Here is a 27,676-nt window from a genome sequence, read left to right on the forward strand (position 1 = left end):
TGCAAAAAGACTGACCTTTGTGTTAACAGGATTGTATTTCTACAATGGTACAGCAACCTGCTGTACCATGAAACTGCCACTTTTCTGTTTTCTGCTAACCTCAAGGCCAGAAGATAATGTACAAAAAATCTACGGGAAAAGACTCTCATAAACAAAAATATACAGAGCACACCTGGTTTCATGAAGGACAAGCTGATGTTGTTAAACTAAGTCTGTGTGCTCATCTGCCCCTTAGAAATGTACCAACACAGGGTATAAAGGCTACGGTGAAAAATACAGCAACTGCCAGACTCTGCTGCACATCCCAGTCTGGTCTCTCCCTTTCTTTCTCTCTCTCTCTCTCATTCGCCGACGCCGTTCATCCTGAGGGTTCCCCTGGATCCTGCTGGGGCTGGACCCCAACAGATTTCCCAGGCTAGAATACTGGAGTGGGTCGCCATTTCCTTCTCCAGATGATCTTCCCAAGGCAGGAGTTGAACCTGTGTCTCCTGCACCTCCTGCACTGGCAGGCAGGTTCTTTCCCACTGGCACTACCTGGGAAAGCCTATAGGTAATTCTAACCAATTCTAAACATATAATATTGCAACAAGCAGTGTCTAACTTGTTGCTTTACTAAACTAACTAGTCTACCACACTGCCATTGATTGAGAGAAAATCCCCTTTCCAACGGATTTTAGACACATTCTTTATCGTATTTTCCCATATGCTTTTACACAAAGAGTAACTGGTTACATCTGTGTGTTTTTAAGTGTAAGGAAAAGACATGAGCATAATACTCAATGAAATCGAACTATGAAGAATGTAGAGAAATAACTACTGACTGGCATTTATTCACTGTACAGTATAATGTCTTCATTTAAGAACAATTTCATTTCCCAGATTTTTTTTCTATATTTTCAAATATGCTCAGTTAAACCTCCATTCAAATTTTATACTTTTTAAGACACTGATGAAAGTAACTGAAGGACTGGTGGAAAGTTATACCATGTTCTTGGATTAGAACTATTAATATTGCTATAATGACCAAAGGTAATTTACAGATTCAAATGCAGTCCCTGTCACTGGAATCTGTAAATGGTATTTTTCACAGAACTAGAACAAAACTCAAAAAACCCAACTGCCAAAACAATCTTGAAAAAAAAAAGAGCAGAGCTGGAAGACTCATGCTCCTTGGCTTCAGACTACTACAAACCTACAGTCATCAAAACAATATAGCGCTATCAAAACAAGATAGTTCTGACACAAAAACAGACACACAGATCAATAACACAGAATGGAGAGCCCAGAAACAAACCAACGCGCTGTAGGCCAGTTAGTCTACGGCAAAGGAGGGAGTAACATACAACAGAGGAAATTCAGTTTCTTCAGTAAGTGGTGCTGGGAAAACTGGACAGCTACAGGAAGAAGACAGAAATTAGAACATTACAAAATAAACATTACAAAAATAAACTCAAATACATTAAATACCTAAATGTAACAAGACTGGAAAACATAAAACTCCTAGACAAAAACATAGGTAGAACACTCTTTGACATAAATCACAGCAATATTTTTTTGAGCTGTACCCTAGAACAAAGAAAATAAAAGCAAAAAAAAAACCAAAAAAACCAGATTTAATCAAACTTAAAAGCTTTTGCATACAAACGAAAACCATCAGCAAAATGAAAAGATAACCTACTGTCTATGATAGAAAATGTTTGCAAAAGATATGACTGACAAGGGATTAACATCCAAAATATATGAACAGCTCATATTATTCAACATAAAAAAAAAAAAAACAATAAAAAATTGGGCAGAAGACCTGAGTAGATATTTTTCCGAAGAGGACATTCAGATGGCAACAGGCACTTGAAAATGTGTTCAACATCACTAATCATCAGGGAACTACAAATCAAAACCACAATGAGATAACACCTCACACCTGCCATAATGTCTGTTATCAAAAAGAACACAAATAACTATGTTGGCAAGGATGCAGGGAAAAGGAAGCCCTGGGACACTATTAGTGAGAATGTCAATGGGTGTACCCTCTGTGGGAAACAAAATGCAGGTTTCCCAAAAACTCCAAACTACAAGCAGGGCCTTCGCTGGTGGTGCAGCGGTTAAGACTCTGAACTCCCAGTGCAGGGGGCCTGGGTTCAGTCACTGGTCAGGGAACTAGATCCCACACGCCTCAACTAAAGATCCCACTGATGCAACTAAGATCTGGGGCAGCCAAACAAAGAGCAGAATTACCACATGACCCAGCAATTCCACTCCTGAGAGTCTATATACATGTGAAATAAAAACAGTAATTTAAAGAGACACATGCACTCTGATGTTCATAGCAGCATGACTTATAATTCTCAAGATACGGAAGCAACCTAAGTGTCCATTAGCAGATAAATGGATAAAGAAGATGTGTGTACATACACAATGCAATACTACTCAGCCATTAAAAAAAAAAAGAAATTTCACCATTTGCAACAACATGGATGGACTTGGAGGGTATTATACTAAGTGAATAAATCAAGCAGAGAAAAACAAATGCTGTGTGATATCACTCCTATGTGGACTCTAAAAGATTCAGCAAACTACTGAACATAACAAAAGAGAAACAAACATATAGATACAGAGAACAAAGTCATGGTTATCAGTAAGGAGCAGCAAGGGAGAAGCGGCAATATACCGGTGGGATACTGGGAGGTAAAAACTATTAGAAAAATAAGCTGCAAAGATACATTGTACAACAGTGAATAAGCCAATATTTTATAACAACTATAAACGGAGTATAATGTTTAACAAGTTGAGTCATTCTGAATACCTGTAAATATCATATTAAGCATGTATACCTCAATAAAAATTTTATTTTGATTTTTTAATTTTTATTGAAGGATGGTTGATATACAATGTTGTGTTTAGTGTTCAGCTACAGCAAAGTGGATGAGTTATACATATACCTGCTCCTGTTAGATTCATTTCACCCACAGGTCATTACAGAGGATTGAGTAGAGTCTCCTGTGCCTAACGGTAGGTCCTTCCTACTCACCTGTTCTATATATAGTAGTGCATATATGTCAACCCCAACCTCCCAAGTTATCCCATCCTTCCTGGTAATCATTAAATTTGTTTTCTACATTCGTGATTCTGTTTCTTTTTTAAAATATGTTCTTTATACCACTTTTATTTTTTTTTCCACACATAAGGGATATCATCCGATATTTGTCTTTCTCTGTCTGAGTTACTTCACTCAGTATGACGATCTCTGTCCATCCATGCTGTTGCAAATGACATTATCACACTCTTTTTTTCTGGCAGATTAATATTCCATTGTGTGTGTGTGTATATATATATACTGCATGCTGCAGTCCATGGGGATGTGGAGTCAGACTCGACTTAGCAAGTGAACAACAACTACCAAGTTATTTTTAACTCAACTAATTGAGTAGTTTCTGGAAGCAGTTTTCTGGTGAGTATATTCCCAATTCCTTTTCTCACATGCCTCTAGATTTTGGCCTTCATTAACTTTGATTCTCCAGAAAGAGAAGTTTAGGGCATGAGAAAGGTAAGACAGAGAGCTCTCGGCAGTGTCTCAGGGGTTTTTCACCTCTGCAGGAGTGCTCAGAAAGGCAGGCAGGCAAAGGAGCAGAGAAGCCCCAGTAGGACTGGGCGGCTCAAGAGAAGCCTCCTGAAGGATCACGAAACAGAGAGCACAGCCGTCAAGAGCAGGCAGCACGTCTCCTGCGTTGTGACTGCAAGGCCGGCACCAGCTGCACCGCGGCCGCTCAGTAAATAACGCAGGCGGCACGAAGAGACGGCGAGAGCAGCGGGAGGAGGAGAGGTGACAGAGAAAGGGGGAAGGAACGTGTGAGCGTGCGTTGTACCTGGGCTAGTGCGTCTTGGGCAGGATTCTTGAGTTGTCTCACAATTCTATCCTTTCTTGGGAGAAGGACCCGGGTAAGACACTCTAACTGATCTAGGACCTGTAACTTTTTAAACCACCATTTATCTTCTGACTGCTCTTAAATTCTGCTGATTCTTTTGCTCCTCTGTGACCTCGATGCCACAAATAAAATTCTGAAGTGCCTAAAATCAAATTTTACTGGCAGTCTCCTGATGAGTAATCCACAGTTTCCTCTGCTCTGATGGCTCAGAAACACCATTCGTCTGCTCCACCTGCTGATGAAACCGCTAACCATGACTGCCCAGTCAAATATTTCATTGTCATGAGAGGCCAAAAGTTAATTTACTACTTTGCATGTATTTCATATTTATGAATAAAGTAGATATGATAAAAATATCAAGAATACTATGAATCAGCTGTCCAGATTTCTTCCAAAAATCAACTCAATTTCAAAACATGATTAGATTTCAACTTGCTTTAGACCAAAAGCACCAAGATATTTTACGCGAGCAGAGAATAAAGTAAGAGGATAGGGGTTTTGAGGAAGCAGAAAACCAGTAGGACAGGGGGAACATGCTATGTCATCGTCTACCTGTAAATCTTGGTTAAAGATGCTATCAGTCTGAAAATTTTGTGCCAGTGACTCGTTCACCAGAAGTGCTGGTGAAGCTACAAACGAGGCTCAACGATCTCTAAAACTGTTACTGGTGCTGTACACAACCTCACACTGCCATGGCCTCTCATAAAGTTAGAGTCATTCAGTCCATCAAGCCATTCAACGAATACTTGATAATCAAAAAGTGCTACAGGACCCAGCAGCGCATGCCCTCGTGAGGCTTACTGTGTGGTAGTATACAGTATTATATCAGCAGTCTTAAACAAATGACTACAAAACAACTACACGTTTTCCAAGCATGTTATCTCATTTGATAGAACAGAACCAGTAAGGTAAGAATATTACCATTTTATGGGTAAGGGAATGAGGCTTAAACAGGGTCACACTAGTAAATGTAGAATTACAAAAAATGGAAAATACTGAGGAGGAAATTCAAAATGTGTAGCAGGGTATCTGATTTTGTCTAGAGGTCAAAGGACATTTCTCTGAAAAAATAATTGTTACAGTTTAGTTTTCTTCACCACATTACAATTAACCAAACACAGGGTTAAAAATTATAATTTATCAACCATGCTATGATGAATATTGGGGTGCATGTGTCTCTTTCAGATCTGGTTTCCTCGCTGTGTATGCCCAGGAGTGGGTTTATAATAGCCAGGACATGGAAGCAACCTAGATGCCCATCAGCAGACGAATGGATAAGGAAGCTGTGGTACATACACACCATGGAATATTACTCAGCCATTAAAAAGAATTCATTTGAATCAGTTCTAATGAGATGGATGAAACTGGAGCCCATTATACAGAGTGAAGTAAGCCAGAAAGATAAAGACCAATACAGTATACTAATGCATATATATGGAATTTAGAAAGATGGTAACGATAACCCTATATGCAAAACAGAAAAAGAGACACATTTGTACAGAACAGACTTTTGGACTCTGTGGGAAGAGGCAAGGGTGGGAAGTTCTGAGAGAATAGCATCAAAACATGTATATTATCAAGGGTGAAACAGATCACCAGTCCAGGTTGGTTGCATGAGACAAGTGCTTGGGGCTGGTGCACTGGGAAGACCCAGAGGGATGGGGTGGGGAGGGAGGTGGGAGGGGGGATCGGGATGGGGAATACATGTAAATCCATGGCTGATTCGTGTCAATGTATGACAAAAACCACTACAATACTGTAAAGTAATTAGCCTCCAACTAATAAAAATAAATGAAAAAAAAAGTATAATTTAAGTAGATGAACTTTATCATTTTCTGTCTTAGAATCACTTCAGAATTACAGTAAACATACAGCTCATAAAAAAGAAGACCAAAAAAATACAGTGTTCATGCAGAATATCATTTTAGATGTCTTTATTCTGATGAGACTGCAAAAATCAACTTTGGAACATCAGCTTCTCCAAAAAGTCATAAAATAGGCATTTCTGCTTCACTGACTCTTGATCATTAGGATATTTTAAGATGATTAAAGTTTAAAGAGGTCATTGCTTATACCTCAAATAATTATCAACCTATTACCTGATAAATGTGATTTCTTATTTCCAAAGGCAGAATACACATATCATTATTTCAAATTCCTCCTATATTCTCCCTATATATATGTCTGTCTAAGTTATAGACATAAGGGAATTTAGAGAATTTGTAGGTTAAGGACAGCTCTTCTTTACTCATCTAAATTAATGGTGCTTATACCTCAGGGAGCATCAGAATCACCTACAGTGAAGTGAAAGTGTTGGTCGCTCAGTCATGTCTGACTATTTGCGACCCCAGGGACTGTAGCTCACCAGGGTCCTCTGTCCATGGGATTCTCCAGGCAAGAATACTGGAGTGGGTTGCCATTCCCTTCGCCAGGAGATCTTCCCGACCCAGGGATCAAATCAGTCTCCTGCACTGCAGGCAGATTTTTAACCATCTGAGCAACCTGGGAAGCCCTAAAGGACTTGGCCCCACTCCAGACTTTTTGAGTCTGTAGGTCTGGGATGAGGCCAGGAAATAGGCATTTTAAACAAGTTCCCAGGGAATGTTGATGCTACTGATCCAGAGAACGCACTTTTTCAAAACCACAGGTCTAGGGGGTAAACTTCAGGGAGCTCTACAACTAGGAGTGGAAAGTACTGATATTTCTTAAAGTAACTCAGTTTCACTGGTCCTTAATTGGCGTCACTGACAGCGGTAATGAGCACAATCACACAAAAGTCAGTATACTCTCTACAAAGATGGCGTTACAGCCACTGTCCTCCGTACACACTGGAAAGGCAGGACAGCACAGTGTTAAGGGCCAGGCAAGCTGCTTCCGTCGGCATCCAGGGTCTGCCGTACTTCCCGTAACACCTAAGTATGCTTGAGAAAACTACTTAGCTTCTCTGGGCTTCACTTCCCTCATCTACAGAAGTGGGAAAATAATAATACCGCTGCAGAGGGGTTTTCTTAGACCAGCACCTGACTTAGAGTACACATAAGTATTAATACAAAGTGTATATCAATATGAAGAGCTAACTCTTTGGAAGAACCCCGATGCTGGGAAGGACCGAGGGCAGGAGGAGAAGGGGGAAGCGGAGCCTGAGATGGTGAGGCAGCATCCGACACGACGGACACGAGTGTGAGCGGACTCTGGGAGCTGGTGAAGGACAGAGGGGCCTGGCGTGCTGCCGCCACAGGGCCACAGAGTCGGACACGACCGAGCGACTGGGCAACACCTTCTCAGTAAAGACTTCCCAGGTGCTGCTTCTCAGATTTCAGAACTATGGATTTTCGTTCTTCCAAGCAGCTTCCTTTCTTCCTACTTTTGTTGTTTATTAACTCACAAAGTCTCATAAACATTGTTATATAACAATTATTTCCTGATTAAACATGTTAACTGTGGTTTTTTCTCTTCATTCTAGTGTCATCATCAGCTAATTTTAAGTCTTTTATTAACCATATATTTGCAAGAGTCTCCAAATGAAGTATGTTATGCATAAATAAGCCAATAAATATTATAGCTCTTTTTAATGTTTACCATAATTATTATACAATGGAAGTAAACTAAAACAAATTAAACTTCAATTATGAACAAAAAAACTACTTCAGCTACTCTTTAGTGCCTTTGACAAAATGATGAAGTATAACAGGCTATTCTATCCATTTACTTCAAATGACGACCTAAATCCCTTCTAGAAAAACTTCTCTAAAAAACCCTCCCAATAGAAACAGACATTCAATTTTCACTAAAGTGTGAACCAATGGCAAGAGACTTTATTAGGGTGCATATTTGTTCAACAAAATGTGAGGCCAGCATTCACTGGTTTCTTTGCTTCTTCATATCATTCAGGAAGACCCACTGCAGATATTCAACGACTGCTTGAGGACTAAGGGAATCTGGTGACAATAATAAGTATGCTCAACTTGGGTGTTTGGAAATTCACATTTTCTTATTAGTCCAAACCCTCAGGCACAGTATTTTCACTGTGACTTCTAGGTATATCCTATATTCTTGCCAAACTGCCTAAATAATCAACCAATTTGAAAATGACTTCAAATACATTAGTTTCTTGACATAGGAATCCGGGATGAAGTTATACACTTTTATATATTTCAGGTGAAACAGCATTAGAGAAATAGTATTAAAAGTATTTTGGCTTGAGTGGTTTCTATTAGACAGAGGAATTGGAACAGAGAAGTTATCAAAACAGGACATACTATCTTTCATGGCCACTTAGTTGACATAGCAAAATTAGCCTGTAGTATGAAATATTTTTTAAAAGTAATGGAGGAAAGTAACATTGCATAATATCCAGTATTAACAGAACTAGGATTTTTATACCACAGTTAGTGATATATTTAGATAAGAAAGGGATATTACAACACGGATTACTTTTTAAAATAAATTTTAAAAATTATATCCTCTTCATTCAACGTAATATTATATAACATTTCTTGAACTCTTCAATATTTGACAATATATAATATTTGACTAAATACATATGTGAAATATGCCTTAATACATAAATATGAAATATACCACCTATAAATTAAACAGCCTTTCTAAATTCTTCACTTTCCAATTATAGCTCCACTTTTCTGTTTTAATAACTCTGACTTCCATGTGTTCCTCCACTACTGTCTTTTAGTTTATTAAACGAGAGACCTCACCATTGAAATATACCTAGTTTCTTTTCTATTTTCAGAACGCATTCAGTATAACTCATTATTTCAATCTATTACCCACACAATGATATAGAGTCTTCCCTGTCTTTTGTCCCAGATTGCAAGGATATGTGTTTAATATATCTGGGTCAAACTTACTTTTCTGTAATAGGAACCTAATGAATACTAAGGAAGTGTACATTATAATGGAAACGATTACCAGTAGCCAGATATCTTGATTTTTTAAAAGCTCTCAAAGCGTAATGGATAGTACATTTTCCCAAGTCTATGGATATTAAACCTTCCAACCTAGTTAGCCACAATTTCATTGCATGCTATATGATAATATTAATATGTGACTTTTTAAAATATTTGAGAATTTACAAAGTGCTTTCACCACTGTGTCTTTATAACTGCACTGCACAGTAGTTAAGAAACATAAATTGGGTCTCAAAGAGATCAAGTGTGTTGTCTCAAGTATTTTAAGAAACAGAATCAGTGAACATACATTTGATGGAGCAGGTGTCAACCTGAATCAGCCTCTGAACAGCCCTTTTTGCCTAATCAGCTCCAGGAAATAATCAGGAAAAATCTTAATGGGAAGAGCACTGCTTTATTGCCTCTAATGCCAAGGGTTAATAAGAAAATACAACTTGCCACCAATTAAATCAGTGATGTGGGCTTCTCCAAAATATCTAAGAAAATACTTTGATTCACATGATCTGTGCTAGCTGGGAATAATTTGCACACTCTTTTAACAGCCTAGAAATGTACTCCATTATCGATAAATATGTCCTGAGAGGCTGACACACATAAAAAACCACTGAAACACTGAAGAACAATTGTTTCCTTAATTGTTGGTAGTTGTATAACATTTCCACCACTGCAGTAATCCCTACAATTCTCCCAATCTGGGTCTTCGCTAGTTTCATTGCCTCTTTCTTGAAGGTGGCTACTAGTATTATAGTCTAACTCACCTAGGTACTACTATATACACTGAACAAGGACTAGACTATCACCCAGTTTATTAATTATAACATTTCTATTAATACCTAGATATTTTTGGACATCTTGTACACAACAGCATCTATGAGTTTATGCTATCCTATGTTCTTTAAAGTATTCTTTCAATTCCTATTTATTTAGGGCCTTTTATAAACCACAATTAAGGCTCAAGGAAGACAAAAATAAATAAATATAGTCCATGACTTCACAGATCCACCAGTTGAAGTATGGAGAAATTAAAATAATTGAAATACTACAAAATAAGTGCTATTGTCATGGCTTGTACAGAATTCTATGGAAGCGCAAGGAAAGGAGAACCTAATTTGAACTGGTGGGGTGAAGAAAGGCTTCAAAAGAAAATGACAGTCAAAATGTGTGCCAGGTACAAAGATGGAAAGGTGGGAAGCAGCAAATCCCATTCTGAGAGGTGACAGGGATTCCAGACACGTGAAGGACTGGAGGGGAAAGCAACTGGAAAGGCTGAAAGGAGCCGGGTCACAAAAGGTCCCTGCATGCTAGGATGCTTCCACCCGAGTGACAGGAGACGCAGATTCCTGAGAGTATTTGAAGCATCTCCCAGACATTGCCATTTCCTTCTCCAGGAGATCTTCCAAACCCAGGGTTTGAACCCAGGTCTCCCACATTGTAGGCAGACGCTTTACCATCTGAGCCACCAGGGAAGATCAGTTATTACAGAGGTACCCCAAAGATCTAAACCTGGCAATAGGGCAAAGGACTAGCAAGCACGTGAAGCAAAGGGCCTTTCACCAGCATCTTCGGACCCACCTCCACGACTGCCTGAGCTGAGGGAGCAGCAGCAAGGGGCTGGACGGGAGGAAAGGAGACTGGGAAGTCATTTGTGAGGCTAAAGTTTCAATGAATATTCATTGGAAGGACTGATGCTGAAGCTGAAACTCCAATACTTTGGCCACCTGATGCGAAGAGCTGACTCATTTGAAAAGACCCTGATGCTGGGAAAGATTGAAGGTTGGAGGAGAAGGGGACAACAGAGGATGAGATGGTTGGATGGCATCACCGACTTGATGGACATGAGTTTTTGAGTAAACTCCGGTGTTGGTGATGGACAGGGAGGCCTGGCGTGCTGCGGTTCATGGGGTCACAGAGAGTCAGACATGACTGAGCGGCTGAACAGAACTGAAAGTTTCAGGAACTCATGATTCATTAACTGTGAAGACTGAGGGAAAACAAGGGTTAGATGAATATTCCAATTAATTTTTTTGTATCTTACAAGTCTGAATGAATGGTGTTAACAAAACCAAGAGTGAGAAGCAGGGCCATGGTGGGGGAACGAAGGAGAGACTCAACACAGTGAGTTCACGCTTGTACATATTGACTTTGGGGGTCTAAATTCTCACATATAAGCCTATGTCATCCAAAGGGATGACAGAAGGAAAAGGGAAAAACAGAAGCAAGGAAGAAGGGGCTGAATCAGGCAGATGAACAAGGATCAAACTAGAGATAATCCTAAACAGACCCATAACCCTGCACTGATTCACAAAAGGAAAAAAAAAATATCATAGGCATAGCTGTTTAAAATAGGAGACTGCTATGATAAAATGTTATTTTTAGAAAGATAAATCTAGTGAAAAGAGGAAAGAAAAAAGGATCCTGAAGGAAAGACAGGTAAATGAGTTGTCAGCAGTACAGATGTGAAGTGACCGAGGGCAGCAGGCGTGGCGGAAGGGCCGGGCCAGGCGGGGGTCTGGACTCCCCCGTCCTCCACCCCGGGCCAGCTGTCAGAGGTGCTCCTCTCCTGTGTTGGCTCATCTTCTCTCGGCTTTCAGGCACCGTCTCTAAATGCTAGTGACTTCCTGGCTATATCTGCATCTCTGAGATTGCTCCAAAATTCTAAATATATATACCCATCTCCTTAGGGACCATCTATCTGGAAGTGTCACATACACTTCACACTCAACATGCCTGAAATTTCCCCCTAAATCTCGTTTATGACCACATCTCGGTCTACAACATCACCCCCGAGTGGCTGAAATTACAAACCTGAAAGTAATCCCTGAAACCTCTCTCTCACCCATGTTCTTTGACAAGTCTTATTGACTCTGAAGTGTAACTAAGCTAACCATCTGCAGTTTCACCCAATCCTCAATGCCTCCACAAACATCCAATCATTGTTTAAATCCCATCCCTATGTTTTACATGCATCCCAACTTTGAAATCCCATCTGTCAATCACTCACTAACAGGTTTCTACAGTGAAGCAAACGATCTATCTGATCTTGATGTTTTCCCACAATAAAATAATTCAAAACTTCATATGGCCTGCAAGACCAAAGACCAGATCCTCCAGCATGAAGCAGTGACTGCTTGGCGCCTCTGGACCTCTCCAATCTCACGTTGAGTCTTAGTTTTCTAATCTGATGTTAAAAAATGATCATAAACACAGTGGCTTAAAGCAACACAAACTTATCCTGCAATTCTGGAGCTCAGAAGCCTGAAAGGGGCTTCCTGGGGCTGAAATCAAGGTGTTGGCAGAGCTCCACTCCTTCTGGAAACTCCAGAGGAGAATCCTTTCCTCGCCTGTTCCAGTCTCCAGAGACTGCCTGCCTTCCTTGGCGCTTAGACACATGACTCCAAACAATCCTCTTATAGCCGCACTTCTCTGTCTCCGACTCTCCTGCCCCCTCTCTGCCTTAGAAGGATCTTTGTGAAGACACGGGGCCCACCTGGATGACACACAATCATTTCTTCACCTCAAGATGCTGGACATCATCATATCTACAAAGTCCCTTCTGCTATGTGACAGAACACATCCACAGGTTCTGGGGATCAGGACACAGACACATGTGGGGAGGCATTACTTTGCCCACCGTATTTATTCTCCCCTCCTCCCTGACTGCGAGTATATTCTCCACTCCAGGTGCACAAACTGGAATTCTTATATCTTCAGCTGTTGCACAGAATCTCTCACCCCAAGACCAGCGGCTTTGTTTAAAACACTATGTTCTGCAGGCTCCTCACAGCACACTCAGTCATCCTGCACAAGTCTTGGAAGCGTTCCCTGAACTGTCAAGGTAAGAGGCCCCTCTTATGTCCTCTACAAAGACCATAAATTTCCTCCAGAATAAGGTTTAGCACCTCAGTCATAATTCTTGTTTACTTGTCTGTCTTCCCAACCAGACTCTAATTTCTTTGGGGATAAACCAGTAGCTAATATAATTTCTATTATAAGATAGACGCAATACACATTTACTGAATGCTAATTAAAGAGACATGCTTAAAACCTGTGAATTCCTAGAAAAGTTTGACCTATTTACTTTAGATGAACACTGATGACCTTCCAGAAACTCTACTTTCAAGATTGCAAGAGGAATGGAGGACATTTTTTTTTAGAAATTATTTCTAGAAAAGACTTTTAAAACTATTGACTCTCTCACAGTCCAGTGTTACAGACATTAAAAAATTACTCTTTTAGTCACCAACTGAAATTATTCTAGGGGCAGAAAAAGACACAGATTTATTATTTAAAAGAGAGCATAGCATTACTAGAAAGTATTAGTAAAATCATACCTCTTGAGTTCACCATTACAAAATATTTCCAATAATAAAACCACAAAACAGTGAAGGCCATGACTTGAACATGACGGTCTTTTATTACTAAGAGAGAGAGAAGCTGTAACTGATCTTTGTTGGTTTTAAGTCTATTTCTCATTAAATAGTTATCAATCAAGATTCAAAGATGTCTACTAGATTATTATTTCCCAGCATGGGTATTTCTCTTATAAGACCTTAATTTTTGGTATAGTCTTAATGTATGCCAGTTGTTATATAAATAACAGAAAGAAAACCTTAAAGTTTCATTTTCTCTAAGGCTTATATACGAACAAGGCTTTCCATTTTAAAAAATCACTTGAAGATATCTTTTTAACGTCCTTGGTCTAATTTAAATCCTATTATTTTCAAGTCATTAAAATTCTTGGCATGCATATTTAGTCACTGTAAAGTAGGATGTGGGACAAGTCTTTTGTGGCACAATTAAATTGTTCCCCTCAAGGACAATGTAGCAGAAGGGAGCACTAATTTAGCCAATATGGTAAAGAATGATTAGTGGTTTTTTTAAAAAGTGAAAATAAGCAATGTCAATTCTTGTATTTCATTTTCACTTCTGAAATGGGTTAATACAGGATAATAATTTGCAAACAAGAAATACTAAATATTATACAAGATTGCTTCACTATTTTAAAGTTAATATCAGAGAGAAATCTCATTGAGGTGTCCAATGAATTTTATGAAACCAATCATATACAGTTCACAGTAGTATAAAATACATATAAGCTAAATAAGAGAACATTAAAAATACTTCCTATCTGTCCTTAAAAGTATTTATGAAATTTACAAGGGAAAAATAACTACATGAAAAAGCAACTTCTAATATAACGCCATATAGAAGGAAATGAAAAATATAACAAAAAAGCTATTATACAAAAAGAATTGAAATGAAGTGTGTCATTTCCAAAGGAATCTCATTCATAAATCTAAACCATGCTAACATTTTTACAGTTTCTATAAAAACAGAATAGTAATATCTTTAAGTTACAAGACTTTTTCAAATATTTATCAAGCATTTATTAAGTGTCCAGATTTTCTCAAAAAGAACAACAGATATTTGGTGAATGATGCATCAGATGGGGTAAGGCACATGAAGGGTGAGTAAACCACCCTGCAGATGGGCAGGGACAGCGGACGGCACGTGAGCGCCGTGCCTTCTGCACAGGGGGCAGACCCGGAGGAGGAGGACATGCTCATGGACTGGTGGACGGAAGGGAGAGCTGCTCAGGCGTGTCCGACTCTGCAACCCCATGCACGGTACAGTCCACGGGATTCTCCAGGCCAGAATCCTGGAGTGGGCAGCCTTTCCCTTCTCCAGGGGATCTTCCCAACCCAGGGATTGAACCCCGCTCTCCTGCATTGCAGGCGGATTCTTTACCAGCTGAGCCACCAGGGAAGCCCTCATTTTGCTTATAAGGGAGCAGTTATGGACGGAATAGTAAATACATATATTAACTAAAACTGACTAACAGTGAAGTGGAAATGACAGACCGCCATCAGAGGTTTTCCACCTCAGAAGTTTCTGTGGGCTGCAGGCTCCAGGGGCACAGGCAGAGGGTGGTTATAGGGAAAAGCGAGCATGTGACTCAAGAGACTAACCCGGCTCGGAGGCAGAGCAGGCCCGTCTGTTCTCTCTGCCTGTCTCCTTACCAGCTCACCTCCCTCACTCCTGACCACCTCTCATCCGTCCCTCCTACCCTGCCCACCACGTCTCTACAGCTTTGAGATCAGACAAGTCCCAACGTTAAGAACAGGCTGCATTGAGACACGGATGTAAAGAACAGACTTTTGGACTCAGTGGGAGAAGGTGAGGGTGGGGTGATTTGCGGGAATAGCGTTGAAATGTGTATATGACCATATGTGAAAGAGATGGCCAGTGCAAGTCCCATGCAAGAAGCAGGGCACCCAAAGGTGGTGCTCTGGGACAACCCAGCGGGATGGGGTGCGGAGGGAGGTGGGAGGGGGACAGTGTACACCTGTGGCCGATTCATGCCATTCATGGCAAAGACCATCACAATACTGCAAAGTCATTATCCTCCAATTAAAATAAATCAATTAAAAAAAATACTCTGCATCAGAATGCCTTTGTCTTCTTCTTGGTACAGACTTGCCTTGCTTTCCAGATCTCACTAACTTAAATCCATTGTATTCTGGGGTTTCAGAACAATTAAATATATTCTCAGTATCTAAGTTCAAGATTTGAAAAGTAAGACAGTAAAAGACATGGTAACCTCCATTAAATTATCCAGAAAAGGTAATTTACAAAATTTTGAATGATCAATTATTGGCAACAGATTGAGGGCTCTTTTTTTTCCCCCCATTAAGGGCAAAGTATGAATGAAAACAACACTTCAACAATACCTCATTCCATGTTAAGATATTTTGCACTCAGTGTGTGGATCTTCTACCAACTTGGCTAAATTTAAATTGTTCAGGTATATAATTAAGAGAGAGATTTATAAATATCGTATGTGTGATCTTTTGGTATTCTGGTACTTGTTTAAATTTCGACTGCATTTAGTGATAACTTTGTTACTATTTTGACTGTAAATCTGGACCCTAGAATTCCATTATTCTATTCAGCAGAAACTGAAAACAGACAAAAAACATCAGTGCAGGATGTGTCTCATTGCATTGTATAAAATACAACTTAATACGACGCCCTTGGCTATTATGAAAGGACACTAAACGCAACAATCTATGCAATCTGTCCTTAAACTTCTGCAGAAACATTTTTAAGGACATTGCTACATCTAAAATCCCAAGGGAGAAATCTCCTTTAGAACTTATTGGTAGTAAAACTTTACTTTAAACAAATTAATATCCTTCCTCCTCTCTAACCATGACACTAGTTAACTTTTTCTACAATGACTTATAGATAAATTTCAAGCTCAACACGGAAATTATTATAGGTCTTTAAGAAACTACATTTTGCTTGTTAGTTAAAAACCATACATTTTATTAAAATATATAAAATATCCTCTTTTCTTAATTCAAGTTATTTTATCTCAAGCATCAACAACTATAACAATTTAAGATTAAACTTCTAATTAGACAAAACCACATTCAAATCACCTATTATTTACTAGATATTTGATTTGAGCAAGTAGCATAGCATATGTAAATCTTAACTATTTTAAACAAATACAGACAATTAATTGTTGGTATTTCATAAAATGAAGATAAAATTTTATTGTACAGCTTAGGTGATATGCTCTGTGTACAATAAAATAGATCAATAAAAATAAAGTTAATTCTTTATATCCTTTCATGTAATAATTTGGTGAACAAGTAATATTCTTCCTCAATTGACCATCCTGTTAATAATTTCATTAATCATGTCTGTTTCAAATATTTGCTCTTCCAGGGACTATAACCGTTGTTTTGCTTATGTATTCTTATTTTGAAAATTTAAATTTGTGGTTACATATGCCAGCCTTTCTGTGAGCTGGATACAAGCTAAACTATATGTTCTTTCCAATAAAATGTACAATGATGAGACCAACAACATGCAATTTAATAAGAAATATATTTTTACTGAAAGGAATCTGGAAATCTGACTTTAACATTTAGTTATTCTGTGACTTTGAGCATGAGCCGCTTGCCTTAGAGATTACTACCTCACTTGTAAAATAACAGGGGATGAACTGTCTAATCTTGAAATTTCACCTAGTTCTTTTATTCTTTGATTTTAGCAGACTACTCTAACAAGAGTCTCTGGGTTTTTATATTTAATAACAAAACAAAACTGCATTTTGTATTTTATTTACTGCTGTTAAATTTCCACTATTGATTATTTTTTCCTGGTATTGATATTTTTTCTATATATATTTTGACATTATTCACTGAAATATAATTTGGATATGGCTACACAAGTTCTTTGTGACGCACAGTAAAATCAAAATTGATTTATTGATTTTATAAATGTGCCAATAAATAATTTAACAGGCTGGATGAGTGACAGTTGCTCAGTCATGCTTGACTCTTTGCGACCTCATGGACTGTGGCCCACCAGGCTCTTCTGTCCACAGGGTGCTCCAGGCAAGAATCCTGGAGTGGGTTGCCACGCCCTCCTCCAGTCCCTTACCGTAACCCCAAACAATTTCCTTAGTCTTTTGGCCTATCCTCGAGACCTACTTCAAGCCCACATTTCTCTGTGAATCATTCCTAGGCTGTATGTTCTTCTAAATTCACATATTGTTACTTTAAAAATCCTTTATACAAATATTTTTCAAATTGAGATTCAAAAAATCAACTTTTTGGATGTTGACTTTTTGGATGCATTCTTAATAGAATGCATCACATTAAGAAATATAAAAAGTTTCATAAAATCTCTCAATTATGAACACACATCCATACCAACATTTCCAACTCAGTATGTCCTGGGTCTCAATATAATGTGCAATTTCTATGCATTATGGGAAAAATTAGTTTTAGAAACACTGCTTCTGTATCTTGGAACTCTCTCCAACCAGTATATAGATGCTTTTTCATTCACGGTATTACACTGGATGGGGTACAGTAATTGATTTAACCAGACTCCTATTAAAGAACATTTGAATTATTTCCAATTTCCTGATATTATAAATGCTGAGGTGAATAACCTTATACTGATATCATTTCATACATACACATACATAACTAAAGGATAAGTTGCAGAAGTCATATTGCTAAGCCAAAGTCAGATACATTTTATAATTTTTATAGATTGTGCTACATTGCCTTCTACAATGTGTGCGCTCAGCAATGTCCAACTCTTTGGGACCCCATCGGCTGTAGCCAACCAGGCTCCTCTGTCCATGAGGATTTTCCAGGCAAGAATACTGGAGTGGGTAGCCTTTCCCTTCTCCAGGGGATCGTCTCAACACAGGGATCAAACCCAGGTCTTCCACATTGCAGGCGGATTCTTTACCGTCTGAGCCAACAGGGAAGCCCAAGAGAGGTTTTTCTAATTTATATCCCCATCTCCAAATTATCTAAGGGTTTTTATCTGTACATCTTTCCCAAGAAAGTAAATTATCAAACTGAGTTTATGCCAATCTGCCAGGTAAAAACATGACATCTCATTCTAGTTTTAATACTCCTTTATTCCGAGTAATATAATCATCTGTCATATTTTAAAAGCCATTTGTATTTTCATTTTTTGAACTATCCATTCATGCCCATTGCTAATTTTACTTTTTGATTGTCTTTTTCTGATAGACTGTAACCCGCCAGGCTTCTCTGTCCATGGAATTCTCCAGAAAAGAATACTGGAGTGGGTTGCCACGCCCTTCTCCAAGGGATCTTCCCAATCTAGGAATCAAACCCAGGTCTCTTGCATTGCAGGCGGACTCTTTACCATCTCAGCCACCAGGGCAGCATTCATTTCTAGAGGTTCTTTACATATTAGATATTAACCCCCCATGTGGTATGTGTTTTCTTGAATAAATTAGCAAGTATTTTAATTTTCTTTTGATCTTGTAAAAAGCAGTTATTATATATATATAGTTTTTTATTTTTATATTTTGTTTTAACTTATTCCTTTATGCTTTTACCTTTCTTAATTCTTTTCTTTTGCTTTCCTTTTAATTGTGGTGTTTTTTCCTCTCAATTTTTTGAATTAGATGTTTAACTCATTTATTTCATTCTTTTTGTTTTATCAGTGTTAACTTTTTAAGGTACTGAATTTTCCTCCAAGTGCAGTTTTGTCTGCATGACTTAGCTATATGAAAAATTTTATTTTCCCCACGTCTTGAATTCATTGATGCAAGCAAAGAATACAGAAATTGAGAGTTCTTTCCTTTGAACAGGTATTTCTGCTAGAGCTTAATAAGACCTAGAGCAACTTGGTTCTTTGATCATCTCTTTTCTTTTTTTTTTTTTTTTTTATCATCTCTTTTCTTACCTTTGTGCTATACAACTTTCGCCTAAGCTAAGGAGCTTTTGGCTACCTAAACATGTACTTTTTTAAGTCTGTGGATAATATATAGCTCCTAGTTTCGTGAAAAATGCAGTTTATACTTTTTGCTTTACTTTTTTTACACTTTTTTGTTGTTATTGTTCTATGGTTTCCACAGGTAGCAGGGACAAAATGTTGTTATGTAAGCATGTGCATACTAGAAACCCTTCTATACTTTTTCTGTGTGCATCTCTACTTGCTTCTTGGGCTGCTCTAGTGGTTCAGACAGCAAAGAATCCACCTGCAGTGCAGGAGCCCTGGGTTCCATCTCTGGATCAGGAAGATCTCCTGGAGAAAGGAACAGCTACTCACTCCAGTATTCTTGCCTGGACAATTCCATGGATAAAGGAGTCTGGCATGCTACAGTCCAGGGGGTCGCAAAGAGTCAGACACGACTGAGCGGCTAACATCTTCCCTTTCCCAGGGTCCACATGCACAGATTTTGTAAATATTTTTAAATGATGAAATGATACACTCCAGGCAACGTTTGTGCTGTAAACACCAAATCCTATCCTTTAATCTACATTAAAAAAAACTTTAATACGTTTCTTTTAATCTCTCAGCCCCCATCTGACTATTTTATCACCCTTCCATCTATTTATATGGTAGATAAAAAGAATATTCTTATCTACCAAAAAATCTTGCTCCTCAGACTAAAAATATGATATTTAAGAAAGTCTGAGGTAGACACATGCATGAAATTCTTTTGAGACATCACATAAGAATCATTAGTGGCCTCCAAGGTCTATTGGAGAAGGAAATGGCACCCCACTCCAGTACTCTTGCCTGGAAAATCCCATGGATGGAGGAGCCTGGTAGGCTGCAGTCCATGGGGTCGCAAAGAGTCGGACACGACTGAGCGACTTCACTTTCACTTTTCACTTTCATGCATTGGAGAAGGAAATGGCAACCCACTCCAGTGTTCTTGCCTGGAGAATCCCAGGGATGGGGGAGCCTGGTGGGCTGCCGTCTATGGGGTCGCACAGAGTCGGACACGACTGAAGCGACTTAGCAGCAGCAGCCAAGGTCTATTAATTTTTTGAGTCCAACACTGCTCTTCCTCACAATACCTGCTGGTAAATTTTGAGATAAAAAGCTGAAAGTCAGTCTATGTGTTATATATTCTACGACAAGGTTATGTTATTTCATTAAATGGAACAAACCCAAAATCCAAACTTAATTTGACTTTCCAAACTATGCAAAATGAAGGGTAAATATTCAGATATTATCTGTATTTCCCTGAGTACCACATGCTATTATAGTTCTTGTTAGACTAATTTTCACACTAGATGGGACCGTAACTGTTAAGTTCACTGGTACATACTACTGCTAGAATACTGAACTACAGAAAGAATTTCTTCTTTAACTATTGACGTTACAAAGACTATAGAAGATAACTTATGCTAGCTAGGGTTGTAGTAAAAAATGATGAATAGAACAGGATCATTTTCACATTACCACTCTGAAATTTATGAGAAATGTGGTTTAGATTAATTATAATTTCTGAGTTTCCTCACTTAATAATGGGGATAATACTAATCCTCAGTTCACAGTTGTTGAAAATATTTAATAAAATAATAGAACTGGAGTGTTATTAACAGACTATATACTCTATGAATACAATTTTTCCTTCACAATTTAAAATCTTCCAAATGTGCCTTCTGTTCTGTTTGTCCTGTTAAAGTTTTTGAACAGAAAAGTATATGGTATTTTATAGTTTCCAAAATCTACAGAGAAAAATGGACTTTTCTTGAGTTATGTCCTTTTAAACAAGGTGTCTGGTAAGTATCAGAAGAAGTAACTACGTGACTCAAGTATAAGGTAAAATGAACAGTCTCCAGTGGTCTGAAACCTTACAGAATGAACGGAGCACCTCAATGAAAAGCACGCTCTCCCCTCTGCTCTTCGTGGGCATGCGTCTGTCGGAGAAGCCATCACCAGAAATCGGTTACCTCTCGACATGTTAATTTCAGTCACAGGTTTACTCTCGCCACAAAAATCTGCTTCTAATATTCCGGCATACTGCACAAAATTCTGATTAAAAAGCCACAATTACTTGATTTAAGCTGGCAGGCAAGTCATTTACTTAAAGGTTCAACTTCACGGCTCACTGCCTAACTTGGCCTGAACTTAATCATGAACTTTAACTTCCATTCAGGAAGAAAAAAATTTTTATAGAGCTAAATCTAAAGAAATATTAAGCTTCACAAGCCAGACTTCCAAATGTTAAAGGTGAACTAGATGTCTTCCTTACCTATATCTTACAACATCCTCTACTATACCTTAAATTCCAACTCTGTCTCCCAATATCACTGTCTAATAATTTTCTTTTTATAGAGACCTATAGTTTTTGCTGTGGTAAAGATTTTTCCAATTTAATGTTTTGTGCAACCAAAGATACTTCCTTTCCATTAAACTCACACACATGTCCCATTAAATAAACATTTTATTCCCTACAGCCTCTGAAATTTAGGCTCTACCGCCTAGACAGATAGCAGTTAAGAAGATGGGTTGAATATCTCAACTCTGCCGACAGCTGTGTTGTTTTGTGCAAGTGATTCACCATTGTAAGCTTCAGTTTCTGATTCATAATTGTATGGGGTTAATAACAATATTTATTTCATGGGAATATGTACAGTTAAGGCATATAAGAAGCTTGGAAGCACCTGGCTTCTAGCAGTTGCTCAGTGAATTCAATTCTTCAACAGCTAATTACTGAACATCTACTGGCTGGCTGGAGAAGGAAATGGTAACCCTCTCCAGTACTCTTGCCTGGAGAATCCCACAGAGGAGCCTGGCGGCCTACAGCCCACGGGGTCGGAAAGAGTCAGACACGACCGAGCAACTGAGCACATGCTGGCCAGCACTGCTTTAGGCACTGGTGGCACTGATTACTAAATGCAATTCCGGCCCTCAGAGACTTACATTTCTCTTCTGGGAGATAGACAACCAAAAATACATCCTACAGTATGATGGCAGGTAAAAATAATGAGAGAAACTGAGGAGGAGAGAGAGACATAAGGGGGTAAGGTGTTATTTCACACGCAGTAGTCAGAAAAGACCTCCCTGATGAAGTGACATTTGAACAGAGTCTGCACTGAGGAAAGAACAGGCCCTGTGCGTCCCACCGTGCTGCTAATATGATGATGATGACTATGATCAGTAACCCCTGTGGGACACCTCCCTCACCCCCATACCTTCCCACAGGCTTTGGAGGCAGAGGAGGAAACGACAGCCAGGGCAGAGTGAGGGATGGGTGGGTGGAACATCGGTTCACTTCATCATCATGAGAAAGTTCACTTCTCTAACTCAGGCTGTCTAGTTTCGCGTGCCTCTGGGAATAAGAGAGAAATTACCCTGGTCACCGTGTCCTCTACTCAGGCATATGATGCACACGTATATTCTCATGAGTGAGAGAGAAACAAATGGAGAGAGGCGTAAGGTGCTATAAACAGAAATTATACTGAGACCAAAATAGCATTCTTTATGTAGGCTAAAAGTGAAGTCTGGCAAGATGGAGATTAGATGTTTTATAGCACATTATATGGTCAAAGACATTAACTTCTTATACAAATTAAATCAGGAGATTCCATTTATAAGACAACAAATAACTTTCCAAAAGAAGATACATAACAGATAAGACCAGCATAATAAAATCCATATCAATTTGTTCCCCACTCATGATTGAAAATTATCTGCTCTCATAACCCTGTTTTGTGATTTTCTTTTAAAAGAGTGATATGATTCTTTAAATCAAGTGCATAATAATATTTACCATAAATTGAGATAATAACTTGCATATTTCAAATATCAGTACTTTAGATCAGGTTAACAGTCAACTAGATTAACTGCAAATTTCTACCTCATAAAACAATCATATGTAGCCCCTTAATCTTTTATAGCTTTCAGTATAGTTATTTTCATAACTAAGGCTATAAAATGCTGGGATAATTGGCTCCACAGCCAGAGTTGGGAGTTTGAGAGGAAGAGAATAATTGGCCATGTAACAGTCCAGAGAATCTACTCCATTTCTCCAGGATCATTTCATGGAATATTTCATATTATGAGGGATACACAGCTTTACTTATATATTCCTACCCAAGGCCAGATAAGCATTTTTTTGCGTGCCTCTTTTAGGGCTTTGATCTCTCAATTTAGACTTGGCTAAGCAAGTAGACAATGCAAACACTAGGTTGGCTTATGAAATGAGTCAAAATCATCTGACAATATCAGTATCTCTGAAAATCCAAGTATATCTCATTAACCTAACATGGTCCAAATGCGGTATCTTCACCGCACTGACCTTTACTTTATATTGGGATGCACTGGAGCTGAGTTCACACTTTCACATGTGCAGTTAAGGACACAAAGCTCCTGCCACTCAAAGGGCTAGAGCAAGGCAGTGGTGGGAGCTGTCAGAGGCCCCTGGGTTTATGGTCTGAGCAGCCGGGTGTTTGGTGATACCACTTACTATAAAGGAAGAACAAAGTTTGTAGTTAAATGTGATAAATTCAGTTTTAGGTGAAAAGTAGAAAAATTTTAGATTTGGGAAAGATATATATCTGAGCTGGAAACATAAATTTGCAAGTCACTGATGTATTAATAGTAAATAAAGCCATGAGAACAGACAGCAGTTATCAATGTCTTTCATCTCATCGATGAAAGATGAAACATTTAATAGACCTTTTTTAACTAGAGAAAAAATATGACAACCTGTTCCAGACTAAAGGAGAATTTTTATAGGGTTTTACAAAAGTGAATGGAAAAACACTAACAAAGAATGGGTCAAACTCATAATTCTAGAAAATTATGCAAAAAGGACAACTCTTTAGCCATCAAATTAATGTTTAGCAACTGACTTTAAAATCTTCTGTGAGTGGAATGTTAAACTAAAGAGTGAGTGAGATATATATAATATAAGTACAAACACAGGCACTATATGCCAGGCTAACAAAGGGAAATATAACAACCGTTTTTTAAATTTTTAAAATTTTAGGTGAATTTAGATTACATGCTAGCATTCTTGGGAATAACACTTGCTTCATATTACAAGTCTTCCCTGGATATGTAAACTTCAAATCAGCAAATATTAACCTCCCAGGTTTTAGGACTTCCCTATTTCTACACTGTTCTTCATATGAGGTGGCCCCCTAAGGAAAAGGGCTCCTGTTGACCCCGAATCAATTCCTGGACCATTAAAACTGCTCAGAAGCTAGGCTGGCTCCACTGTTCCCCCCAGTCCAGGCTTCACCTTAAAAACACAAGCCTTCCTCAACCCACTGACTACCTCACAGATCGCTTAAAGCACATAAATGCAATCTGCTCTGTGATAGATCTTAGAGGTAACCATGACCTAGAACAATCTCTCACCCAGCTACCTGACTCTATAGTGAAGCTATGACTTACTGCCCTTGAGAAGAGTAACAGAGCTTTTAAAAATTCCAGTGTCAAAAAAAAAAAAAAAAAAATTCCAGTGTCTTACAATATATCATACACTTAACATCAAAAAGTAAAATTCTAATTAACTTTTAATTGCTGGACATTTTCTTTGACATCTACATCTGGGAATCTTTTATAAACTAAACCTTTTAAAGTTTGAACCTTACAGTGTGAAGGAAAGCCTCAAGTCTTTCAAGAAACACTGGAAAGGAAAAAGAAAAAAGACAGGCCATTTGTAACCTGCAAACACTGAATAAAAAGACAACCCATCTGCCATCTAAGTAAAACCAAGGAAATGCCATGCTTTAACTATATTTGTTTCCAAACTTATAAATAACCTAAGAACTTTATTTAGTGTGGGACATAATTCACGAAGCAGTCTTTTCTTTTTTCTTTTGTTAAAAAAAAACTGAATGTAAGCACCTACCTTAGGAATAGGATTCAGCAGAATTACACCTGACTTCTTAGTGATGACCTGTTTTGTTGTATAGTGATGGTCTATAAGTTGAGGAATATTTGAAAACCCAGTGCCTTCAAAACGATACATATTCTAGAGAAAGAAAAATAAAGTAGAATAATCATGAAGACATTGCTTAAGCAACACTACAATTCATCACTAAAGTTGCATTTAAGAAAATCTATTGTACAACCATGTGAAAATACTTAACACTACTGAATTATAATACACTTAAAAATGGTTAAGACAGTAAAAATAAAGATAAATGATATTGCAACATGCTAAAAACTAACCTTTACATCAAGACACTAATTTTCATAAATGATTAAATGTAATTCAGATTGTTAAAAAAGAAAAAAAAACAGAAGAAAAGAAAAATTTACAGACCTGGAATGCATTTTGCTAAAATAATAACCAAAGGAAATAAAACACAGGATACATTTAAGGAACAAGAAATATGTGTACGCATGTTTGCATATGTGTTTCATTTGATAAAGCTTTCAAGATCAAAAATAATGTCAAAAGTCTGCGGAAATATATCCAATATAATAATATTTTAAGGATACCTCTGATGAACATTTATTTCCCTTTCACCAATACAGTATGAGTTGATTTTTCTGTACTTGGGTTATTGACGTATTATTCTGTCATAAAACCACACAGTCAAAAAAGAAAAAAAGAAAGCCATACAGTCTTTCACATACACCTGACAGAGAAAATGCAGCAGAGACAAATCTGTACATATCAGCATAATCACACCTCGCACTTGTGATTTCAACACATCAAGTTAGTAGCATTTTCCCAAACTCTGTCGAGACCTCTTTCCTCTGTCTTCAAAAACGCACATCTGTTGGTAATCTTATGAATGAACTGATGGCAATAAATTTAGCAAAGAAAAAATATCTTATTGGGTCTATTTTTGAATGAAAGGAGCATTACGATACAGTGTCATGTAACAAAGGCTCCCATCTGATTATTCACAAAGAGCTCACATGTAGACATGCATAAATATGGATAAAAACGTGTTCCATTTTAAAAAAAATCCTATGGTAAGAAACAAGAAATTTCAGAACTCTCCAAATTTGGGTATTATTTACATTACAGGAAGGAATTTTTCCAGTTAAAGGATAAAAAAACTCAGACACCATTTGTACAATATAAAATTCAGTCAGTTCAGCTGCTGAGTTGTGTCTGACTCTTTGCGACCCCGTGAACTGCAGCACGCCAGGCCTCCCTGCCCATCACCAACTACCAGACTTTACTCAAACTTGTGTCCATTGAGTTGGTGATGCCATCCAACCATCTCATCCTCTGTCATCCTCTTCTCCCGCCTTTAACTTTTCCCAGCATCAGGGTCTTTTCGAAGGAGTCAGTTCTTCGCATCAGGTGGCCAAAGTACTGGAGCTTCAGCTTCACCATCAGTCCTTCCAAAGAATATTCAACAGTGATTTCCTTTAGGATGGACTGGTTGGATCTCCTTGCAGTCCAAGGGACTCTCAAGAGTCTTCTCCAACACCACAGTTCAAATGCATCAATTCTTCCATGCTGAGCTCTCTTTATAGTCCAAGTCTCACATCCATACATGACCACTGGAAAAACCATAGCTTTGACTAGACAGACTTTTGTTGGCAAAGTAATGTCTCTGCTTTTTAATATGCTGTCCAAGTTGGCCATGACTTTTCTACCATGGAGCAAGTGTTTTTTAATTTCATAGCTGCAGTAACCATCTGCAGTGATTTTAGAGCCCCCAAAATAAAGTCTGTCACTGGATCCCCAGCTATCTGACACGAAGTGATGGGATCAGATGCCATGATTTTAGTTTTCTGGATGTTGAGCTTTAAGCCAACTTTTTCACTCCCCTCTTTCACTTTCATCAAGAGGCTCTTTAGTTCTTCTTCACTTTCTGCCATAAGGGTGGTGTCATCTGCATATCTCAGATTATTGATATTTCTCCCAGCAATCTTGATTCCAGCTTGTGCTTCATCCAGATAAGTGCTTCTCATGATGTATTCTGCATATAAGTTAAATAAGCAGGGTGACAATGTACAGCCTTGACGTACTCCTTTCCCGACTTGGAACCAGTCTGTTGTTCCATGTCCAGTTCTAACTGTTGCTTCCTGATCTGCATACAGATTTCTCAAGAGGCAGGTCAGGTGGTATGGTATTCCCATCTCTTTAAGAGTTTTCCAAAGTTTGTGGTGATCCACACAGTGAAAGGCTTTGGCATAATCAATAAAGCAGAAATAAATGTTTTTCTGAAACTCTCTTGCTTTTTCAATGATCCAATGGATGTTGGCAATTTGATCTCTGATCAATCTGATCTCTGCCTTTTCTAAAACCAGCTTGAACATCTGGAAGTTCACAGTTCATGTACTGTTGAAGCCTGGCTTGGAGAATTTTGAGCATTATTTTGCTACCGTGTGAGATGAGTGCAATTATGTGACAGTTTGAGCATTCTTTGCCATTGCCTTTCTTTGGGAGTGGAATGAAAACTGACCTTTTCCAGTCCTGAGGGCACTGCTGAGTTTTCCAAATTTGCTGGCATATTGAGTGCAGCACTTTCACAGCATCGTCTTTCAGAATTTGAAATAGCTCAACTGGAATTCCATCACCTCCACTAG

At 38.3% G+C, this 27,676-nt stretch overlaps 1 protein-coding gene across 7 annotated transcripts in view; it reads right to left on the reverse strand.

Annotated features, from left to right (window-relative positions):
• FER (FER tyrosine kinase) overlaps window positions 1-27,676 on the reverse strand; it is a 447,462-nt gene that overhangs the window by 196,881 nt on the left and 222,905 nt on the right. For all 7 annotated transcript variants that reach the window (XR_006268870.1, XM_043464502.1, XM_043464503.1 and 4 more), the window contains one exon: window positions 25,026-25,148. Coding sequence is in view for 6 of the 7 variants with exons in the window: in XM_043464502.1 (XP_043320437.1) it covers window positions 25,026-25,148 (123 nt within the window). In the remaining variant the exon portion in view is untranslated. The remainder of the gene's footprint in view (window positions 1-25,025; window positions 25,149-27,676) is intronic.

Source organism: Cervus canadensis, chromosome 4, assembly GCF_019320065.1.
Source record: "Cervus canadensis isolate Bull #8, Minnesota chromosome 4, ASM1932006v1, whole genome shotgun sequence".
NCBI lineage: Eukaryota > Metazoa > Chordata > Mammalia > Artiodactyla > Cervidae > Cervus > Cervus canadensis.